This window comes from Eucalyptus grandis, chromosome 7 (genome assembly GCF_016545825.1).
Source record: "Eucalyptus grandis isolate ANBG69807.140 chromosome 7, ASM1654582v1, whole genome shotgun sequence".
Taxonomy (NCBI): Eukaryota; Viridiplantae; Streptophyta; class Magnoliopsida; order Myrtales; family Myrtaceae; genus Eucalyptus; species Eucalyptus grandis.
Genome location: NC_052618.1, coordinates 24,654,385 through 24,679,434, shown reverse-complemented (window position 1 = coordinate 24,679,434; position 25,050 = coordinate 24,654,385). Strand labels below are relative to the sequence as shown.

General features: G+C 40.7%; 1 protein-coding gene across 1 annotated transcript in view; it reads left to right on the top strand.

The window, feature by feature from the left end:
- The first annotated feature begins 1,309 nt into the window (after window positions 1–1,309).
- LOC120295995 (disease resistance protein RUN1-like) overlaps window positions 1,310–25,050 on the top strand; it is a 68,878-nt gene continuing 45,137 nt past the window's right edge. Inside the window, exon 1 of the mRNA XM_039317641.1 lies at window positions 1,310–1,536. Within this exon, the coding sequence (XP_039173575.1) occupies window positions 1,310–1,536 (227 nt within the window). The remainder of the gene's footprint in view (window positions 1,537–25,050) is intronic.

Sequence of the window (25,050 nt, the reverse complement as noted above, 5' to 3'; positions counted from 1 at the left end):
TATTAGAGAAAATATTTTTTTTGGGAATTTTTTAAATTTATATATATTTTTAAATAATTAGTTAAACCGAACTATGCTTGAATCACATTAACATAAACCAATCAATCTATTCAAGATTGAAACTTGGTTTGGGCATTTCGGCACACACTTGTTGTGGATTATATTGGCCAAGCCAGTTTCTTTTAGCCATGTTTGTGGCTTTCGATTTCCTTCTATAGATGACATTAAGCGGAACCAAAGCATCAAGGATATACTAGAACATGCACAAAGCACTATTAACAAGAGATCTCATCCTAAAATGCACATTAATGCTGTCGCGACCTCCTTTTTTCTGGGCGCTCGCAATCGGGTACGAGCGCCTAAGGAGGCTAATGGTTCGGCTGAATTTATTAAGCCCGGACTCTCCTAAGTCCATCAATTCACGACTTAATGGTTCAAGTTTTTAACCTGTAAATCAATTTTTAAAATGGAGTCACCACTAATCGATTTTGGGTGGGTTGATTAGAAACCCAAGTGAAGTATCGGGAGAAATACTTACTCCTGCGCAACTAGAGAAATTAGGATCGGGGACTTGATTACACTAGTTAATCACTAATGCCCTTTCGGTACCTAATCTTGTTTAAACCCTAAGGCATTTTGGATGTTCGGGGATTTTCCATGCATTTTTTGGAGGAAAAGCATTTTTGAGTCTTTTTCTCATTTTTGGACATAAAAGGGATTTTTTGGATTTTTTTGGTATTTTTTGGAAAATACAAGTCGCTTTTGGCTTTTTCTGAATTTTTTGGCTTTTTTTATTTTTGGCATTTTTTGGAAAATAAAATATTGTTTAATATTTTTCAAAATATTTTGGAAAATAAATTATTTTTTATTTTTCGATTTTTAGAAAATAAAACATTTTTCAACATTTTTTAAAATATTTTTCGATTTTCTGGAAATTAAAACATTTTTTAATATTTTTTTGAAAAATAAATTATTTTTGATTTTTTTAAATAAACTATTTATTATTTATTATTTATTTAAAAATATTATAAAAACCGACCGGCCGGAGTCGGATTCGGGTTGGGTCCGGCCAGTCGACGACCCAAAGCGCGGACGGGCCCGACTCGGATTTTTCATTTTTTTTTTTAAATTATTAAATAAAACTACGCCGTGGCCGAGCGTTTGAGACGCCCGGCTGGCCCGACGACCCGACTCCGAGACCCGACTCCCCGCGAAACCCTACCCGGATCCGACCCGACCCGCGACCCGACCTCCGCCGCCCTCCGGGATTTACGGAATCCCTACCCGGTTCCCGATCCGGTCCGACCCGATGACCGGGATCGCGACCGGAAAATCGGGAACCTTAGGGTTTCCGGGTGGGGGCCGAGGAGGGAGAGGATCGAGGCGTAGCGGCGACGGCGGCGGCGACGGCGGCGACGGCTGCGATGACCCGGACTACGAGAGGGAGATGGCGATGGCGATGGCGATGGCGATGGCGACATTACAATACTGTTCGTGGCAACGGCGCGACGGGGCGGCGACGACGGCGAGACCCACGTGAACCCCTCTAGCTCTCTCTCTCTCTCTCGGGCTCGCCCTTCGAGCTCCCGAAGTCTCTCGGGGACCCCTCGAGCTCACCCAACCTCGGCCGGCCGCACTCGAGCTCCCTAAAGTCTCTCGGGGACCCCAAGCTTCGGCGGCCTCTCTCTTTCTTCTTCCTCCGCTCGTGTGTCCCCTCTTCGTCGGGGGATGGAGGGCCTATTTATAGGCCGAGGGTGGCCGGTCGACGAGCTCGACCGTCGGTTGCCATGGCCTTCGCCGGCCGAACCGGTGTCCTATCCGACGCCAGCTGCCCCCTACCCACGTGCGCGTCGCCGCTGCTCCTCCCCTCCACTCCGGCGTCGCGCCCCCTGCGCATGCACTTGCAAGCGCGCGAGGAAGAAGACGACCGAAAGGGGGCTGGGCCTTGCGCCCGGGCCGTGGAGGCCCATAAACGGGGTTGCTGCTTTTCTGCTTTCTTTTTCGTTTCTTTTCCGCTTTTTTTTTGTTTATTTATCATTCGAAAAAAGATTAAAAAAAGTAAAAGTAAAAATAAAATAAATAAAAACAAAAGTAAAACCTAATTAATTAAAATGAAATTTTAGGCGTCACATTTGCCCCCTCTTTGAAGGTGAGCTCGCAGAGGTTGCATTCAAAGACAAACTGATGCCTAAATTTTGTCCATATATGCGTAGTAGATTATATTTTATTTGGGACTTATTATCCTATGTAAAGAGAGCAATATAACATTACACATACTAAGACAGATAAGAAGATACATGTAGTTACTTACCGGGAGTGAGTGAGATAGGGTGTGAACCCCGAGTTTGGCAAGTATCAATGCATCATCTTACCTGGTGATATGAAGAGGTTGCTTTTCCAGGGCTCGAACCATTCTTCGATTGCCTGTTAAAACAATCAATGATTTGTCTAGGACCCGAATCTTTTTTCGGTCGCCTTGACGGGAAATTGCTCCTCCAGGACCCGAACCATTCTTCGGTCGCCTGTTGGAGCAATCAGTGGTTTGTCTCGGACCCGAACCATTCTTCGGTCGCCGTGACGGGAAATTGCTTCTCCAAGACCCGAACCATTCTTCGGTCGCCTGTTAAAACAATTAGTGATTTGTCTAGGACTCGAACCATTCTTCGGTCGCCTATTGGAGCAATCGGTGGTTTGTCTCGAACCCGAACCATTCTTCGGTCGCCGTGACGGGAAATTGCTTCTCCAGGACCCGAACCATTCTTCGGTCGCCTATTAAAACAATCAATGATTTGTCTAGGACCCGAACCTTTCTTCGGTCGCCTTGACGGGAAATTGCTCCTCTAGGACCCAAACCATTCTTCGGTCCCATGATAGGAAATTGCTTCTCCAAGACCCAAACCATTCTTCGGTCGCATGTTAAAACAATCAATGATTTGTCCAGGACCTGAACCTTTCTTCGATCGCCTTGACGGGAAATTGCTCCTCCAGGACCCGAACCATTCTTGGTCGCCTATTGGAGCAATCGGTGGTTTGTCTCGGACTGAACTATTCTTCGGTCGCTGTGACGGGAAATTGCTTCTCCAAGACCCAAACCATTCTTCGGTCGCCTGTTAAAACAATCAATGATTTGTCCAGGACTCGAACCTTTCTTCGGTCGCCGTGATGGGAAATTGCTTCTCCAGGACCCGAACCATTCTTCGGTTGCCTGTTAAAACAATCAATGATTTGTCTAGGACCCGAACCTTTCTTCGGTCGCCTTGACGGGAAATTGCTCCTCCAAGACCTGAACCATTCTTCGGTCGCCTGTTGGAACAATCAGTGGTTTGTCTCGGACTCGAACCATTCTTCGGTCGCCTGTTAGAGTAATCAACGGTTTGTCTCGGACCCGAACCATTCTTCGGTCGCCTGTTAAAACAATCAATGGTTTGTCTAGGACCCGAACCTTTCTTCAGTCGCCTTGACAGGAGATACACCGACCTTTCTCAGGGCATCTCATTTGTGGGTGCCTGATTTGTATCGAGGACACTAGTTGGTACCCGACCTTTCTTGGGGGATGCGCCGACCTTTCTCAGGACATCTGTTTTATGGGGGTGTCTGACCTCTGTCAAAGACAACAGCTGGTACTTGACCTTTCTCGGGAGGATGCGCCGACCTTTCTCGGGGCATCGATTCTGGAAGATACCTAGACATTCATAAGCATATTAAGGAGTACCTGGATATTCACAAGTACTAACCTGGAGGGTATTTGGGCCTTTGCAGGCGTCAAAATGGGTATTTGACTGACCATAGGCATTAAAGGGGTACTTGGATGATCACAAGTATGAATTCTTGGGGGATACTTGGACATTCACAAGTATCGAAGGGGTACTTGATAATTGGAAATATTGAGAACATACCTTGGACATTTGTGAAGGTGTCCCACCTTCTGGCAATTGGGAAATATCGAGGGCGTACCTGGGATATTCGTGAAGGTCTCTCACCTTCTGGTAGTGGGAATATCGAGGACGGGTCTCGCATATTCTTGAAGGTCTCTCACCTCCTGATAGTTGGAATATCGAGGACGTACCTTGGATATTCATGAAGGTCTCTCACCTCCTGGTAAATGGGAATATCGAGGACGTACCTAGGACATTCATGAAGGTCTCTCACCTCCTGGTAATTGGGAATATCGAGGGCATACCTGAGATATTCATGAAGGTCTCTCACCTCCTGGTAGTTGGAATATCGAGGACGTACCTTAGATATTCATGAAGGTCTCTCACCTCCTGGTAATTAGGAATATTTAGGACGTGCCTCGCATATTCATGAAGGTCTATCACCTCTTGGTAATTGGGAATATCGAGGGCGTACCTGGGATATTCGTGAAGGTCTCTCACCTCCTGGTAATGGGAATATCGAGGATGGGTCTCGCATATTCGTGAAGGTCTCTCACCTCCTGGTAGTTGGAATATCGAGGACGTACCTTGGATATTCATGAAGGTCTCTCACCTCCTGGTAAAGGGGAATATGAATGTAGCACGAGGCTTACTTGGATTGCCACAGGCACTTAAAAGGGGTGGAACACTTGGATAGCCACAGGTGTACAAAGTACTGGAATACTTGGATGAACACAAGTATTTAATGATACGACTTGAGACCACTCAGCTGGTCCAATTGTAAGGAAGCATACCTGGGTAGGCATCGCCAAGCAAAGCAATAAAATGCTTGAACAGCTGCTATATTATTTGGGGACAACTCGAGCAGGCTGAGTGTCATGAAAAGGAAGTACCTGGATAACGGTGGGTACTTGATGATAGGGGGATACCTAGACAGCAGTAGGTATTCAACGATAAAGGGATACTAGGTCAGTCACAAGTATCAATACTTTGGGGACAACTCGAACAGGTCGAGTGTCAAGAAAAGGGAGTATCCGAATGGTGGCCGGTACTCAAAGATAATAGGGATACCTAGATAGCAGTAGGTATTCAACGATAAAGGGATACTTGGTTAGCCACAAGTATCAATACTCTGGGGACAACTCGAACAGGTCGAGTGTCAGGAAAAGGGAATATTCGAACGGTGGCCGGTACTCAAAAACAATGGGGATACCTAGACATCAGTAAGCATCCAAACTCAAGGGACGACTCGAATAGGTCGAGTGTCAGGAAAAGGGAGTATCCGAATGGTGGTCAGTACTCAAAGATAATAGGGATACCTAGACAGCAGTAGGTATTCAAACTCAAAGGACGACTCAAATAGGTTGAGTGTCAATAAGAGAGTACCTGGACAGTGGTAGGTACTTTAAGACAAATGGGGATAGAGATATGCTTACTTGGCAATATCTCTGACCTCTGAGAGTATGTCTGCTATTTGCACAATATGCACACATGATTGTATATGCTGTAAATTCATGAGTTCAAATGAGATTCATGCATGATAATTTTGTCAGTTTCGCATCTTTTGATTTCCACCGGGGAAGATTTTGAAAGACAACCTTCATTTGGAATGTAGATGTCTTGAGCATGCCAGATGAGGGACTTTCAGTCGGAAAGGACTTTTCGCTCACTCTCATGGAAAAGGCTATCCTGACCATTAATGCAGGATTTATAAGGGCCACACTATCTCACTGTCATCATGTCAGCAGGGGTCTGAGTATTCTCGCAAACGGTATGACTTTACCAATGTGAGAGGTCTTTGTCGAAATTGTGATGAAGTCTTGGTTAGCGGCTCGTCAAAGGGGACCATCAAGGTCGAAGCCGATGGACGAAATGCCACACGATTGTCTCCGGGCTTGCAAGTCAAGAATCCTGCGAAAAGAGATAGAGTAATCTTGCTCGTACTTCTTCGAGCGATGCTTATAGACATATGAAATCCTACGTTAATTGAAGTGCCCTAGTCTAAAGAGACTTTTACAATGGGATGTAACGTAGACTTGGCTCACATGTAAGAGGGTGAGAGTTGGTGACTGTCTTGACATTTGTCATTAGTCTTTCTTGTCAGATGGAGGTTTTATGGACCACAACAACAACTTTTCTTGGCTGTATTTTTGACCGAGGGGCATTGGCCTTGCTTTTACCAAGCATACTGCTTTTTTCATGCCCCTATTTTTATTCCGGTTCTTCTTTTATGGGCATTGACCTTGCTCTTACCAAGTACACTACTTTTTTATGCCATTGTTTTTTCATTCTTGTCGTTGGAGGAACTGGCCTAGGCAAGTTCAATCGAAGCACCGTTATTAGACTCTTGAGTCTTCATCTTCGCAGGCGCCCGGGCTATCCGCTTAAATGGCAGTAACTTCTGTTTTGCCTCCATGTGAGGGTGAAATTACAGACTCAATTGGGTTGTACAATGAATACAAGTGCATAGAGAAAGAATTGCTCTTCGTCATTCTAGGGCACTTAAATTAACGTGAGCGTTCATATGCAATAAGGACACCCGAAGATTGATGCAAGTGCGAGCAAGAAAATTTCTATCTCTCTTCTCACCTTGTGATGCTGCTTTGTCTCCGATCTGCCCCAGTGTGGGGTGGTTCTTGACGGGGGTATGAGAGAAGCTTCACCAATGTATGGGGCTCAATGGGGTGAGCGATGGAATGCCTCTCACTGTTTTGGTTATCGTACCATTCGCAAGAGAATTCTTTATCCTGCAATCATGGAATCTTCTGCACTCATCTCACAAGTGTATAGATGGGGGACTATGTATAGGATATGGCTTGCCTTTCATTATTCTGACGCGCCTCATCCAGCATGCTCAATTAATCTTGTATTCTTCATTTAGCTGTCTATTCTAATAATTCTCAATGGAATCAATGATTTAGACAGACAAAATCCTCATGCAAAATCTATTTGGAAAATGCATGCAGCATTTTAAACATGAGAGAGTTTGTACTCTCAAAACAAATGAATGGTTTTTGCTCAAAAAGACTTTGTTGACAGCTTTAAGGATTAACAGAATAGTATTGTTAAATTTTGAACATCAAAAGGGCTATTCACAAACGGGTGTCGATGATTGTCCCTATTGATTAGGAATATGACACATGAATGATCAACCGGGGTTGGGAATCTGATCATTGATCTGATGAGTGTTTCTGCTTTTGCACTTGCAGAAGAGAAGATGTACAAGTAGATTAATTAGTCTGGCCAAAATCAAATGTGAGTTGAGGCCTGAAGATTTTATGTCATTTGCTTTGGCGATTACTCAGGACGTCATTTCGTTTAGGAGAGTTTGTCATGCCTCTCATTGATTTGTTATCCTTGCTTTTGACAGTTAGGTGCTCCTGCAACAATCAAGAGGGAATGTGTTAGTCATGAACTCTTTCAAGAGTTGAATAACTGGAATCGATACAACTTTACCCTTCACTGGTTTGTAGATGATTGGGTGAACCTAAAGTGAGAAGGGGGACACGAGGTCCTATGTCCCTTGTTTTGTTAGGTCAATTATTCTCCGAATTGGCTCTGAATGACATGTCTTTTACACGAAGCCAGGTAAATTTGATGTAGGTCATTTCCATGGACCTCACTTGGCCAATATTGACCATCAAGTTTGGTTTTTGATTCCCAATGTTTCTGTCAATAGGAAAATACGTCAAAAGCGAATTTTTCAAAGAGTTGGGAGTATTGGAAACGATACCAAATTACTCTTCTCCAAAGTTTGTATTTGCTGACTCCTAAAGATATTTGAATGTCGACGATGGCCTCTTTATCTTGGCATAGTTTAATGTTTCCTTCAATTGGCCTTCCTCATTTGTGACCATGTATGCATGATTGTTGATTCATCTTCAATGCCTTCCTTCTGTGGAATTTTTCTTCTGTCTTTAACTATAGCAGCATTGAGCAAAGTCATGTACTTCAAGCTTCTTTGGAATCTGAGATAGACAATCAAAACTTCTAATTCTCTTACGGAAATTACTTCTTGGGAGAGCATGCGTCTGGAGCACGAAGTGAGGTTTCTAAGTCCTTAGTCATCATTTGAAATAAGGGGCTAGAGACTGTCTCAACTGTCTAGATTTCCTCCTTGTTGACAGTGGTCAATTCAAAGGAAGAGAATAAATTCCTTTTCTGCACTTCTTGGCTTATCGAAGCCGGAAATCCCATTGATGAAACCGTAGCATTTAGTTGCTCGAGCATGTTGAGGGAAGAAGATGCTGCTCCGGCTTGAGAAGGAGTTGGGCAGGAGCGAGGTGGAGTGTACAGAGCTCTTGGGGATGGCTTGATTTCAACCGTATGCTTGTACCTATTACATCTTATCTTTCGTTTCCTGTAAATAGAAGAGAGATGACATCATTTCCAAAATTATATTCGAAGAATAAAACTTACCTTCTTTGAAGTGGGATGATCTTTTATTTGCCCCACTGTCTTCTTGGCAGGGTGTCTTTGAATTTGGCGAGTTCACCTAATGTGCTTGCTTCAAATGCCCCCTGTCACACTAAGTCAAAGGGGACGAGAATGATCTTCTGAGACATGAAGTGAGTGAGTTAGAAAGACAAAGATAATTTAATAATCTTGTTTTGACAAAAGCTTTTGGCAATAAAACATTTTTTGTTTTCAGAAGTATATATCTTTGGGGGGAAGAAAGCATGAGGAAGCCCAGCCCTCAGTATTCTTCTTGGATGATAATTTTTCATGGTTGGATAGCATCACCGGGCAGATTTGGAGTACCGCCTCATGCTCTCAAAACAAAATATTAGAATTGTACATTAGAGTACTTGAATGGAAAATACAACAATAGCATACTAGACAAGATAAGAAACATGAAATTATAAAAACAAGTAAAACTCATGAAAACCCCTGTGTAAAGGAGCGCTTTGATAGTGCTGGTCTTGAAGCTAAGCGTCTTTGAATTCCTCGCCTTCAGTAGACTCGAAGTATTCGCATGCGATGACTACCTCGTTGAAGTTACGGAAGTGTAACCCATGCAGCCAACAGAGCTGCTTGCATGACAAAACTTCTATGAACTGCTTCATTAACTCCTCTTCAGCCAGTTGAGGGTGGGTTTGCATCATGAAAGCCCTCCACCTCCCTGCGTATGCTCGGAAATCTTCCATTGGTTTTCTTGTGAAGTGAGCCAAGTTCTCACAAGGCAGTTCAGTTCCGATCTGGCTTTGGTACTGATGCAAGAATGTGGAAATCAGCTCATTCCAATCCTTTAGAAGATAAATGTTTGCTGTGATAAACCATTGCAATGCAGACCCCGTAAGAGTTTCTTGGAATGCCTAAGTTGTGAACAATATCGGGCCATAGTACTGACTCATTTCCGCATGGAGATACTGCAAGTGGGCCACGGGATAAGCTGTGCCGTTATACTTGCGGAGATTGGGTATCCACATTTCTATGGGGCTCATGATCCTACGAGGGCAAGACGGGCTTGATGTATCTTGGTTAGGCCAATGGTTTTCCCACTGCATATCTGTTGTAGTGGTGAATTTTTCTGTTTCAGGGAAGTTGGACTCTATCGAGATTACCCCATTGCTTTCTTCCGGGTCAAAATTAACAAAGGAGGATGAGGCATTTAAGCTATCCTCATGGTCAAGTGACGAGCTTAGTACTTCGTTAGGATCGTAGCGAATAAAGACGTATGCTTCCTCTTCTAACGGGCCTTCATCTCCGGATGAGAGTAGGAAACAGTTATACGATGAATCATCAGTTTCATTGTCAAAATAACACTGGAAGTCCTTAGGATTGTATTCTAGGGCCGGTAAGTCTTCAAAGCTGTATTCTTGGAAATGCTCGAAGCTTTGGTGCGGTGGCTCGTCGACAGATGCTGCATTGATTTGCTTAGGCTTTCTTTTCTTGGCTTCTAGTCCAGACCTTTTGAGTAAGGCCCTTCGTTTTGCCAGCTCGATTCTGTTAAAGGAAGTGAGAGACATTGGAGTTTCACTATCTGATTCACTTCCCAAGTTGATAGGAGTTGGTATTCTTTGAACCCTAGCTCTTGGAGTAAGCTTGGGGAGTCGTCCAGTCGTGCCCCGGTCTTGAACATGCTCTGTGTCTTTGATCTCGTACAAAGGCTCCTTGCCTTTCCTAGTGGGAAATTTTCCAGTAACAGGGTGCTGCTCAGCTGCCCATTTATCATGCAAGGCTTCATTGACATGCTCTTCTCCTATCTCAGCGACTAATGGCTCCTCGTGTTCCGCGATCATCGGCTCTTCGTAGGGCAGGGTGATGTCAAGATTATACTCTTGGTGAAAAACATGAATTAGTTCCCTCCAGGTTTTAAAGGGACTAATCTTCCTGACAATGTACCATCGCAAGGCAGGGCCAGTCAAGCTCGATTGGTACGATTGAATCATCCTTCGGACCAAGTAGGCTTGCAAGTATGTCTCTGGACGGAAGGTATCAACATACCTTTCGCATTCAGGTTCTTTGAGTTTTTCAGGGATCTCGATGCCGGGGTAATTGGACAGGTCCATGGGATTCTGCTCTTGCAGTTGGCTTAACTTTTTCATGATCCTTTCAAACTGTCTATGGTACTTGCTATTTTCTGGCAAATTTACGGGTGGCATGACGGCAACTACAGAGTTGGGCTCATCTTGAGTGGATTCCATTTGTCTCGAGAGTTGTTGAAGGATAATGGACATCTGTCCCATGCCTTCTTCAATGTTAATGAGGCAATTTTGTACATCATTTTGATCGGGCCCTATTGTATGAGGCCATTCGCGGGCGATTGGTGGCCGGCGATTCATAATTACCTGTCCGCTGTGAAAACAATGAATGAGCACGGAAGTAAACAAAGATTGACCCATGGCAATGGTCTAACTGCTTTTTTATTTATCAAAAGAGGATTTGTAGACTGCCAACTCCTAACATTTAAAACTTGAAATTGAAATGACATAATGAAATACTAGATATTAAACAAATGTCCCTAAATAATGGGACAAAACTTTCACACTATTTACACTAAGGGGCACATGATTGCCAATTTATATACGACGGGGAGCCTTATTCTTGCGAGGACGTCTGCTTCCTTGGGTTGGCTCTGAGGTGTGCATCCAGTCCATTCCCAAATCCCTCTCCATGAGCTCTACTTGCTCGTGCGGGTTGCTCTCTCTGATTGAGTGAGGGACTGATGGCTTCCATTTTTTCGGGATGCGATGGTTGTGGATGTATGACATGGAGGCGTGGTGGGCTTTTTCTTCTCCCTCAAGCCCTTCAGGTACCACAATCCTTTTGCGATGGCACTTGTCCCAAGTTTCTTGAGCGGTAGAAACTTCGAATTCGTAGTCACGGCTTGTATTGAAAAGAACTGAAGAGACCTTCCTGATGGAAGACGATGGGATCTCCTGAAAGGCTCCATATTGTCGTGCCACCTGATAAGGGTGATAGAGAATGGCGCCGGTGTGGCCAAGCAACGGAATTGGGAGATCACACTTATAAGCGAAGCGAGCTCTTTTTTCATGGAACCAACTAGCACACCATTGGAATGCCTCAGGAGCTGGGTCTCTTAGGAAGTTTACCCAATTTAAACAGCTTTGATTGGGAATATACGGTCCTAAAACCATAAATTTTTGTAATGGATTTTCAAAAGCATTCGTTTCAAATGATCGCATGAAGTCTTGAAATTCGCTTAGGTGAGAAAAGAACCAGACTTGTAAAATTTCAGGAGAGGCTCGCATGATTTTCTCTGAGTTGTCTTTAAAACGATTAAAGGACAAGAATGTTTCAGTTAAAATCATGTTGACATAATTCCCCCATTTTAAGATCTGATCAATTATCCATGCCATCTTGGGAGTTATGGCATTTCTTTGATGGGGGAAGATGATGAGCCCGAAAAAGGCTAGGAGGAAAATTTCACTTTTTTGGGTCATAGGCTGATTTTGGAAACATGCATTCATAAATTCCAGTGGGCAGGCTTTATGGTTATCTTCAAGAATTTGTATCATAGTATGGACTTCAGTTCTTAAAAGCCGTGCTAACCCACGTATCGGGATAATGCCTCGTTGATAGTTTGACAAGTTTTTTCTCAAGAGGCATTCCAGTGATGATGCTGTATTCTTCCAGGGTTGGGGTTAGCTCAAACCTACCAAACATAAAAGTAACCGTCTTCGGGCACTAGAAATGTGCTATGGCTTGTATGACTTCAGGGCGAACAATGATTTGGATCAACGATAGGAGATGACCGACTTTGGCCTTCACACGCTCTTGGGCAAACTGATCTAACTAACCCCACCATCTGAAGAGCTCCACCTTGGGAGTAGGAATGAACTTGATATCGTCTTTCCACATCGCATATAAATTGGGACTTGAAAAGCTTATCCTAAATTGTCATGGGCCAAATAAAAATACTGAGTAAAAGTAAAGAAATTACTTTTGCTTTTTAAAGAGAAATGGCAAGCACAAAGACATGCGCGTGAGACGTGCGGCTTGATTTCTAACTGAGAAGGATTTGTGAGATTAAAAGGATATCCGCCCGTCGCAGTCTCGCGTTAGCAGGATACCCTCCTAACCTCGGCTAAGAAATTCGGGGAAAAGAAAGGCAACCTCTACATCGCAGTCTCGCGTTCGAGGTCGTATCTTTCTTAACACCATCCTAGAAATCCTATGGCGGCCTAGGTCCAGCGGCCGGGTTGTGTGTGCCATGTGTAGTGCTAAAACATTTAAAGATGCACGGCAGTTTATAATCACAAAAACATTTTATTTTAACAAAATAAAAAAACTTTAAGCTACTACCCCGCAAAAAAAAAAAAAAAAAAAACAAGTCAAGTAAAGGGTTTAAACAAGATAAAATGGCCTAAGTCCTCAAATATCCCTAGCGGAGTCGCTGCTGTCGCGACCTCCTTTTTTGGGCGCCCGCAATCGGGTACGAGCGCCTAAGGAGGCTTATGGTTCGGCTGAATTTATTAAGCCCGGACTCTCTCAAGTCCACCAATTCACGACTTAATGGTTCAAGTTTTTAACCCGTAAATCAATTTTTAAAATGGAGTCGCCACTAATCGATTTTGGGTGGGTTGATTAGAAACCCAAGTGAAGTATCGGGAGAAATACTTACTCTGCGCAACTAGAGAAATTAGGATCGGGGACTTGATTACACTAGTTAATCACTAATGCCCTTTCGGTACCTAATCTTGTTTAAACCCTAAGGCCTTTTGGATGTTCGGGGATTTTCCATGCATTTTTTGGAGGAAAAGCATTTTTGAGTATTTTTCTCATTTTTGGACATAAAAAGGATTTTTTTGGATTTTTTGGTATTTTTTGGAAAAATACAAGTCGTTTTGGCTTTTCTGAATTTTTTTGGCTTTTTCATGAATTTTTGGCTTTTTTTATTTTTGGCATTTTTGGAAAATAAATTATTTTTGGAAAATAAATTATTTTTTATTTTTCGATTTTTTAGAAAATAAAAAAATTTTCAACATTTTTAAATATTTTTCGATTTTCTGGAAATTAAAACATTTTTTAATATTTTTTTGAAAAATAAATTATTTTTGATTTTTTTAAATAAACTATTTATTATTTATTATTTATTTAAAAATATTATAAAACCGACCGGTCGGATCCGCGGGTTGGGTCCGACCCGGGTCGACGACCCAAAGCGCGGACGGGCCCGCACTCGAATTTTCATCTTTTTTTTAATTATTAAATAAAACTACGCCGTGGCCGAGCGTTTGGAGACGCCCGGCCCGGCCCGATGACCGACTCCCTGCGAAACCCTACCCGGATCCGACCCGACCCGCGACCCGGCCTCCCCCGCCCTCCGGATTTACGGGAATCCCTACCCGGTTCCCGATTCGGGTCCGACCCGACGACCCGGGATCGCGACCGGAAAATCGGGAACCCTAGGGTTTCCGGATTGGGGGCCGAGGAGGAGAGGACGAGGCGTAGCAGCGACGGCCGCGATGACTAGACTACGGAGAGGGAGATGGCGATGGCGATGGCGACGGCGACATTACGATACCTGTTCGTGGCAACGGCGCGACGGGGGCGGCGACGACGGCGAGACCCACGCGAACCCCCTCTAGCTTCTCTCTCTCTCTCTCGGGCTTGCCCTTCGAGCTCCCCGAAGTCTCTCGGGGACCTCTCTGAGCTCACCCAACCTCGGCCGGCTTGCACTCGAGCTCCCCGAAGTCTCTCTGGGGACCCCGAGCTTCGGCGGCCTCTCTCTTTCTTCTTCCTCCGCTCCGTGTGTCCCCTCTTCGTCGGGGATGGAGGGCCTGTTATAGGCCGAGGGGTGGCCGGTCGACGGAGCTTGACCGTCGGTTGCCACGGCCTCGCCGGCCGAACCGGCGTCCCATCCGACGCCAGTTGCCCCCTGCTCCACGTGCATCATCGCTGCTCCTCCCCTCCACTCCGGCGTCGCCCCCTGTGCGTGCACTGCAACTGCGCGAGGAAGAAGACAACCGAAGGGGGGCTGGGCCTTGCGCTTGGGCCGTGGAGGCCCACAAACGGGGCTGCTGCTTTTCTGCTTTCTTTTTCGTTTCTTTTCCGCTTTTTTTTTGTTTATTTATCATTCGAAAAAGATTAAAAAAGTAAAAGTAAAAATAAAATAAATAAAAACAAAAGTAAAACCTAATTAATTAAAATGAAATTTTAGGCGTCAACAAATGCTGTCAAAATTAGCTTCAAAGGCATGAGTCTAACCTGTTTTTCCAAAACTGGGTTTGAATTTGGCCAAGCAAATAAGTTGCATGCCTAGATTTAAGCCCCAACACTTATCATATGCAAAACACTTATCATATGCGAGACATAAGGGAAAATCCACTCAATCAAAATGCAAGTAGGTAACGTGAACTTTTAGATGTGATTAAAATCTCGAAGAACGATTGACCACACAAATCAAACTAACCTCTGAAAGTAATGTACACGTAGAGTCCACGCTGTCCAGCCATGAACCAGCATGGATCAACTTAGTTCTTTAGCTCAAGTTCTGAGCACTCCCAGGGATCGCACAAAGGTTTACGGACCAAACCAAGTTGACTAGACATCATTTGTACTCTGATATAACATCTCCCAAGCTCACGAAGACTAGTAATGCATGAAAAAGGGGCATAAGACTCAAACATGCAAGACTTTTGGAATTGGATCCACACTCAGAAAAAACTCCAGCCTCATAAATTAGTTTCCTAGGCTGATTTTCCCATTGCTTTTTCATGGTCAAACCATGTCAACATTAAGACAAAACATATCTAGGATCCTTACCTTACTTCCTAGTTACTGTGTGAAGTGTCTCTTGACCGAAGAAGCCAAGAAATAGTCCTTTGAAGGTGCTTGGAAGTCGGCTCCTTCGAGTTGGAAAATGGGATCCGCAAAGCAAAATAACTGACAACGATGTTTTTTTGTTGGTTTCCAAGACCAGACTCAAGAAACTATTTTTTCAACTCCTATTATACAAACACCGTGTATATTTATTCTCCTTACCAAAAAAAAAAAAAAAAAAACACCGTGTATATTTATTCTAGTTTATTTACAAGTCACGGTTTTCCTTAGAAGTCTCATTTTTCCCAAAAACCCCCACCTTCCCTGGTCAGTGGCCATTGGTTTCAAAATTATTAAAATATTATCAAAACTATCAGCAGCATTAGAGTCGGTCATATCATGTAAAATAGTCGACATGTTAATGAATTAGTTAGAGCATAAAAATTAAAATAAAAAAGAATTAAATTCATTCACTATCTACAATGCTTTGTGAGTGTCCACGTAACCAATAATTAATTCACGTTACTTTTCGGCTTCTTTTTACGGCCAGGTCAGTTGGATTTGCTGTAGTTTGTACTCGAAGGACCTGACTAGATGTTTTGTGTAAGAATAAGAAGGATTTAACTAGAAAAATTGAAATTACAGGGACTTAGCCACACAAGTAGATCACTGTCTCCCCCAATTCTTTTGAGACGGAACGATTTCCAATCCCATGAATAACGATGCTAGCTTTAATAGCTTGGACCGATTCAAGGACATCCTTTATAATTCCTCAAACTGATTGGAGGTGTCCAGAATCGTCAAGCGTTACCCACATAGTTGGGAATACAGATACATGCATTAAAACTATGATTGGGGAAGAAAGAATAATAAAGAAAAGGGTCAGGCTTTTTCAGATTCTATTTCAGCAGTCTTTGCTAGTGCAGAGGGACGAAACTTCGTTGCATTCGCTAGAAGGAGATGAACAACAAGTGATTAATTTATAAAGAATAATTGCAGATCCAATCACTTTAGGATGACTTTCATATCTCCATGGCGGGTTGAATAAAGTTAAAGTTGCAAAACAAAAGTTCCTATAGACATTATTAACATATATATGGTGGGCCTCTATCCACAGTTCTAATGGCCATTTCACTTCGAGATTTGGATGATAATATATAGACTTGCCATTTCACTTTAAAGAATCGAATGGTTCGGACCCTATTGAAACTTGGGTGTCACAAGGTCGGTTCCCCGTTCTAAGTTAGTGACTGATTCATTTTAAAGTTGATCACTCCTAATTGCACCAATTTGTTTGAAGGTTTTCAATAGAAACTTAGCTTGGTGCAATACTTGGTGCAAGCGAGAGAGGTATTCGCACAATACTTGGTGCAAGCCTCCTCCACAGTCTGCAAAGTAAAAATGAAGGAAATAATATATATGTTCAAATTCAATCAAGAGAACATACAAATCACTCGCAAAAATTAATGTCCCACCTCAGCAAATCGGAGCAAATTAAGGCCCAACACTCGATTAACTGGATGATTCAGTACTATGTTTCAAGTCTACGGCGAACATTCATGATTGTAAAATAATTTGCATAAAAGACTTTGAAATTCATATTATACATACGGAATAGTTGTTTCCATATATTTAAGTTCTCTGATTGATCACAGAGGTAATAAGAGAAAAGAGATATCAATTGGATGTTTTATGTAATTCAAATTTTACTATTATTCGAAAGTCTAACTTAAAAGTTTAGATTGATAGTGAAGGTAGATTATATACATATAAAGAGCATATAATCATTAGCTACTTTAGCGGCTGTGCTAGTTACTCGAGATCCCCTATTACTCCAATTCCCGACATTACCAATGAACAGAGTCTTCTCGAGACCTTTTACTTCTTTTTTGTTTTTTTTTTTTTTTTTTTTTTTAACCTTGTTAGAGTTGAAAAGTAAAAAGAGGTACTTTTAACACCCTTCTTGCATGCAAGTATTTGGAATACTTTAATATCCCTCTTACATGTAAGCAAGATTAGGAATAACAAGTGAAATTTGACAATTGAGAGCCAACATTACACTGAATAAACTATGAAAAAATATTGGCCTTGATCCATATTAGAATATCCACCAAAAAATACATATAATGAGTATATAAAGCCATAGACAAAGCGATATAGAATATTTTAATTGTAATGCAAGGCAAGTTAATTGACTAGTAGTAATGCAAGTAGATGTGTGTGCGCACGTGCTAGAGAGAGAGAGAGAGAGAGAGAGAGAGTATTTTAATTGTAATGCAAGGCAAGTTAATTGACCAGTAGTAATGCAAGTAGATGTGTGTGCACGTGCTAGAGAGAGAGAGAGAGAGAGAGAGAGAGAGAGAGAGAGAGAGAGAGAGAGAGAGAGAGAGAGAGAGAGAGGAGAAAATATTAGGTACCCTAACAACTCTCCACGTCATTTTTACTCTGAACCATTCATCAGTTGACACCTGTTCGGATAGGTCCATGTCGTCACACTTCAAACTAGCGTGGGTGGAAGGCAGAGGGTTCTCCCTCTCCTCTTTATCTTCTTTTTCCTCTTTTACCTGCTCTCTCTTCCTCCTCCTCTGACACTCAACGCCCTCTCTGCACTCTATCCTAGCACTTCCTTCAACGACCATCACTCCCTCCTAGCAATGGCCTTTCTCTCTCCACTCAACGGCTTCTTCCTATTCTCTCGGCGCACTCCTGCGACCGAGAAGTAATCGCTCCGCCCTCTTGTCTAATCTTCCATCGACAACTTGCTTTCTACTCTGCTCAAAGTGGTCCCTTGTGAAGCCCTAAATTTGTGACCGCAAGTCAGATTCGATTTTATTTCCTTGGTTTTTATGTTCGCATCTTTGTTTTGGGGGAGAAACTCGTTGGTTCCATGATGGGTTCTTTCTTGAAAGGCATTACAAAATGGCAAGGAGCTTTTGATTAACCAAAAGAAATCCCTTAAGGTAAGATTCATGAAATACAAAGGATTTTTTGGCTTAGAGGCCAATGGGAGGATGATTTTTCTGGACATCACACGTTTTCCTCAATAAATATGACAAATAATAGATCGTCAAGTCCCTAGAACAATGTGGTGTCCATGCCAATAGTGGGATTGACGTCCATGCCAATATTGGGATTGACATTCTTACTCAAAAGTTGCTCATATACATTGATGAAAATAACAAATATGGATGCATGATTTGCTTCAATAGATGGGTAGATGAACTGTGATTCAAGAGTGCCCTGAAAATCTTAGCAAACAAAGTAGAATATGGCGTCATGAACAAATTTGGTAAAATTTATTGAAAGTTTAAGCATGTACAAATTTAAAAAATAAAATTGAACACATATGTATCTCTTCTTTTTGTAGACATCGCATTTACAAGGGGTCTAAAAAACTTTAGATTGCAATTAGGGTTTAGGATCTTTACTTCATGCTTTGGTATTTTCTCCCTAAAATGATATTGTTTATTGTTGAACTGATGGCTATATAACATAGTCTATATCCTCTCGATTGTCCTTTCATCAGTAAATGGATATAGCTTCACCGTAGCGTCTTTTCGGTTTTCAGAGAAATTTGCGCATTGTTTTTAGAGTTGCACTGGTTGTTTTTTGGAACGGGTTTGGATTATCTGCTTGTCTTTTAGTGCTTTCAAAATGCATAATTATTTCTATTTTGCTCTGATTGGAAACAGATGCCATTGAAGGCATTAAACTAGACAAGGTTGATGTAGAAGACTTGATCATGAATGCAAACATGCAAATGGGAAGAAACTCAGGCTATTTATAATGGTTGATCATGTGCCTCTTTGTGGACCAGCTGGACGTCAATCGAAAAAGCTGTGGAGACATTTCGCACAAAACAACATTGATATGTTTGCGTGTTGGGAGGCTGCGCTGAAGCAAATTTCCAGCTTCTGGTATCGGGGAGTTTGAAGAACGACATCACCGCATGCGAATGGGGGCATGGAGGAATAAACCCTCCTGGCGTCGGTTTCCACCTGACTGAAATAATCTTATATTTTCTACTGCCTTGTGATAAACTCTTATAGATAATGGAATTCAGTATCCTTTTACAGTAGCAAAGGAAGTGATAAATTTTTACGAGCCTTTTTGCAGCAGGAAATAATCTTATATATCGAAGTTCTGGTCTTATGGAGCCTGAAGAACCCGATTTTTTTATCTTGATGCTGGCCCATCTGAACCTCTACCAGAAAATATTCATTTGATGGGTCCAAACTTGAGTCCATACAGGGATCCAATAGACTTAGCTTATTGGACTTTGGCACAGTAGCCCAATTTAAACGTCTTGTCAAATTGCTTTGCACATTTACTTAACTAAGGGCACAGCCCCGCCCCCCTCATTTTCTTTTGTACATCTTTTACTTTTCGTCCTATACTTTCATCACTTTTCCATTAAGTCCATATACTTTCAATTTTTATAATCAAATTGCTCCACCATGAAATTCAGCCAAATCCAATTGATGTTTCTGTTAGAAGACGCCAAAGCATGACATAGAATTAATATTGCCCACGTGAACAGCCATCGCAGATAGTGAGTTGGTGGGAACATGAAAGACAAATTAAAAACAAAATTAATCAATTCACTATCTATGACCTCTCAGCAAGTGTTCATGCAGGGAATATTTAATATATATTACCCTTCAACTTCTGTTGACAGCCTCATTAATTGGATTTGGCCGAATTTTGCAGTAACTCTTCAGCTTCCTCTGACAGCCTCATTTCCTTAAAAAGCACCAATTTAAGGTCGGGTACTAATTTCGATTCAAACATTTTTTTTTTTCTGTCTCATGAAATAACACCAACTTTAGCTCATGACATAATTATAATCAAAACTTGTTTTTTCTCCTCTTAAAAAAGCATCAACTTTAGGTTGAGTTTCAAATTTGGCTTTGATTTTTTTTTTTTGTCTCATCAAAAAACACAAACTTTCAATTGACATCCTAATTATTGTCAACTTTTCATTTAATAATGTTGTTAAAAATTCGATGCATCATTTCATGTGTGCTCGTTGGAAACTCCATGGAAGCTTGACGAGGGCCATATCTAGGTATTAACTGAAAATTTTGTGCTTTCGAGACAAAAAATAGTTTAGGCTAAAATTGAAATCCAACTTTAAATTAATGCCTTTTTATGAGATAAAAAAAATTGAACCAAAATTAAGACCCAAGTTAAAGTTGGTGCTATTTTATGAGACAATTTTTTTACTGAATTGAGACTCGATTTAAAATTGGTGATTTTTAAGGGAATTGTTCGGGGTAGAGTTTGTTAAATGATTACTCCAATAGCAAAGTAATGATATTACCCTTAAAATTATGATAAGAATTATTTAATGTAGATTTTGTTTGTCTATTGAAGCAACGTCTTCATATTTCATCGATTTATGGGGCTAATTAAATGACTGACACGTAAGATGGGGGTCCCCAAAAGGTGCACTTTTGAAGTCACTTCCCTCCCGATAGAGTGGCACCTGGATAGCTTTCAAAGGAATCATAAAAAAGAACACCGAACTTTTGTGTCTATTTAATTGAGAAAACGCATGTAAGACAATAATAGTATCCAAATAGTTTATATATGACTTTTGTACATGACAGCATTTTAATTTTTTACGGCACTGGTCTGACTCACGCATCATTACTTCAAATAAAGAAAAGTTATAGAATCATTTCACAATGATTAACAATTTAGACTATGGGACTAACGATTGCCTGATCTAGGTGAGTCTCAATAGCATCTGGGCCATGCAATATTTTATCTTCTTTTTTCTTTTTCGTTTTTGTTAAAGACGGGACTAATAATTGCGCCGCCATGCGTCCTTTCTTTCATCGTGACCAACTTCATAAAGAACTAAAAAAACTCAGAGATCAATTGCGCCGCCATGCGTCCTCTCTCCACATTTTTCAATACAATATATGACGAGACTTTAGGTTTCTCTTGTTGACCATTTGAGCTTATTCATCTATACCAAGCAGCCTTCTAAACTAATCGACAGTAATATATTAAAGTTTGGGAAAAGTTGTCTAAAAATTTCTTAATATATTATATGGTGGTTAATTTAATTCCAAACTTTCTTCCTTTCTTCATCTTCATATTTTAAGGGTTAAAAGTAACAATTTTTAACATGAGTCTCAATATAGCTAAAAAATTTTTTTGCTCTTTTGGTCATGTAAACAATACCAACTTTAGATCAAGTCTTGATTTTGGGCTAAACTTTTTTGGTCTAAAAAAAAAAAATACTAATTTAGAGACGAGGAGGTGACACGGCTTCAATGCAGCTTTGAGGATGAGTGATGGCGGGGGAATGGAAGGCCAATTTTTTTTCTTTTTTATTTAATATGGGAATAATTTGGTACTACATTTATTTTCATTACGTGAGATTGTGGGTGGCATGACCAGATATGATAGTTTTTTTTTTTTTTTGTCGATCTTACTCTAATCTTCATTCTCAGACTTTTGCCTTGTCCTCTTATAGGGCGTGAGAGTCAAAACCAACTTCTGAAACTAAATCATTCCTACCTCAAACCTCCTGAGAAGGTGGAGATTCGAACCCCCCACCTCCCCTTTCATATTGAAAGGGTGGCCATTGGGGCAAATCCTAGTAGTTAAGATGATAGTTTCCCCCTTTCTTAGACTCTATTTGGTTCACAAAAAATTGAATAATTTCAAAAAAAAAATATTTTCTTTAAAATGATCAATTGTATTATTTAAAATAATTAGTTAATGAATTTTTTTATTATCGAAAATAATTAAATGTCAAAAAAATTTAGGAAATGTTAAAAATAATTTTTGTTTATTCATTTTTGTAATCGATAATTGGATCATTTTTAGAATTATTTTAAATTATTGACTTTTCAAAAATAAATGCATTGTGAAAATAGTAATTCTTGTTTGCTCAAAAAAAGAAAAAAAAAATAGTAATTCTTGTCCGGAGACACATGTCAAACAAATCAAATCTTTCGATAGTGACGCTGTACTTCCCCCACGATAGGATTCATACTTGAACTTTTCTCTGCCTTTAGGTTAAGCAAAGCATGTCTTGAGGACATGAATATTTTATTATTTAACACATACTGTTTTTAATTTCATGATGATGACTCCACTTTTTCAACTTAACCAATGAACAGCATGAAAAAGCAAGAGATACATAGTGAAGGAACACTGGTATAATAACTAAGCGAAATTCAGTTTAAAGTTAAAGTACAATACGACACAGGTCATATAATTCACCAAAAAATAATTGTTAGGGACACACATACCTATCAGTCCATATATAAAATAATGAACCTACCAAGAATGCACTGTTGCAATGAAATACTCGTTGAGGAATTATCTCCAGCGACTACCTTGAGGGGTCATTGGTTGCATTCGGAATAGCTTTTGGCAAAAGAATTTTTTATTCAAGTTATATTGCTAAAAAAAATAGCATTTTGAATAATTGGCTTTCGGTATATTTTTGTAAAGAATTTAATAATTTAAAATTTAAAAAATTTAAAAAAACGAAAAAAAGAGAGGTCAGGGCTGCTGGGTTTCGGTGACCTTGCATGAACCAAGGGCGTGAATAGACCAGGGGACTGGAAGCAACCTTGTGACCAGAGGCGAGCGTCGTCGTGGGACACTTGGCGACTCTTGATCCTCAACCTGGGACAGATTCGCGATCCACTAGATGTCGCTCGAGACAATCCCGTGATCTTCAATCCTCGACTCTCGGTAAGCTAGATTTGGTCGCCAGGAACGGTGTTTGAGAGACTATTGACAATTGAGGAGCGAGTGCAACATGTTAGTGATGGAAAAATTGCAATGACAAATATTTATTTATACCTTGAGTACCATTTTGGAATGCTAGCCAATGTTCTGGAGTTGCATTGGGCTCAAAACTTTAGAAGCTTAAGAGCCCGAATACCTCAACTTTGGCACAGTGACCTTTGAAAGCTTAAAAACCCTGGAAATGCTCTCCCAAACGCAGCCTACCTCAAGTGGTGGTGAGAAGGACCAACTCACGGTGGTCGCTTTTCAACTGTAGTAATTCTCCTTTTCAACAAGTGCCCTAGTTTTTTTTTTTTTTTTTCTCAACTCAAATTACTATTTTAGCTTTTAGTTCTAACCCTAGTCCTAATCTGTGATCGTCAAACACCCAATTGGATAGGATATGCCCTATATTTGACGTTATATTTGTTCATCCGCCAAAGAAAATATGTCGTATGAGAAATATTGTGTTTATCTGTTATGTTACAAATCCAGTGAAATAATCTCGAAAATCAAACCTAGCGTGAAGTGTTTGTGTAAGTGTTTTTGGAAAAAGAATGTCTAGGGGACCAACAGATTTGAAAGATAACACTTTACCTGATTAAAGTGATCGTTTTATGACTTGTCACTTCGTCAATATGCTCATTATATTTTAGAAGATAATGGGAAAAAAAAAACGTATTGTCAGATGAATAACTTCTTAATATGCACGTGCACTAAAAAAGTATAAGAACGCAGTTCTTAGAGGCAATTAATATCTTGCCGCTAACTCTTGATTGTCATGGACTCATACGTCAAACTATTAAAAAGGTAACAAAAATTGATATGAGAAAGCATAGGAACGAAGATTCATGGGGAAAATTGTCCAAAAAGTCATAAACTTATTGTATAACAGCCAATTCAATTCAAAATTTTTCAATTTGGCTAGTTTAGTCCTAATTCTTTTGATGAGTTGCCAATATAATTCTTCTAGTTAATTTTGACCAAAATTTGTTGATGTGGCAGTCCACTTAGCGCCGACCGTCTTACATGGTATAGTCAGGGATTTGACGTGGACAAATTGAAATAAAATGATGTCATTTTGCCTAATATTCTGAACTTTTTCTTTTTTTTTTCTTTTGTGTTCACTGTTCATCATCTTCCTTAACCCACTCTTACGGTTGCCTCTTCAATCTCTAGGAAAAGTTAAGCCTATTGCCCGTGAGTTTTGATTTAGATACTCAAGCTCGACTTGCTTAGATGCCTGACGGCCTCCGACTTATTTTCAAGAATAGACGATGTATGACAAACTCGTGATGACAAACTCATGTGTTAGTTGTATCATATAAGGATAAAAAAAAGAATAGAAGGAAAAAAAATTGCCAATCAATTTTGTTGGGAAAAATATTTGTGGAGAACGCCCAGAAAATTTTTCCCGATACTATTTCTGTGAAAATTAAATAGGATAAAATACTAACTGAAAGCAGTAAAGATGAATAATAAATAACACCGGAATTTTAACGTGGAAAACCCTCCAAGGCGAAGGGAAAAACCACGGGACCGTAGTCCACTTCAAACTTCCACTATGATAAATAATGGGATACAACTTCACCAAAAGGTGGATCTCTCTGTCTTCAATTTGTGGATCTGAACCTCTCACAAACTGGATAACTCACTCAAAGATAACTCTCTTTCTTGGAAGAAAAAAATTGTTTCTTCCGTTACACTGCTCTGATATTCTTGCTTTTGTGTAACCTCTTCTCCGCTGAGGAGGACTCCTATTCATAGGAGCAAATACAATCCCAAATAGGAATTATACGATACAAAATCACGTAGATTTATCTCCTAATCTCTCGTGATTTTGTATATATGAGAATATCACTTTGATTTCTTTTCCAATCTCCCTTGATTTTCTAGATGTGGAAAATCACGTTGATTTATCTCCCCGTCTCTTTTGATTTTTTTTTCTTTTTCTTTTACACACTCACTACTATACATATTCTACTGCAGATATACATAATTGCATTGGCCTCTCCAATTGGGAGTGACCTACTCAACAGATTTCATCGAGCACAATGGGTTTAAAAGTTATAGATCACAGCACCCAAACCATTTTCAGAGTTTTATCCCAACTCAATGACGTGACAGAGCTTGAGCCGCCATAATTAGGGCTCCAGCTCGATGCAGCGATGTAGCTGGCTCAGAC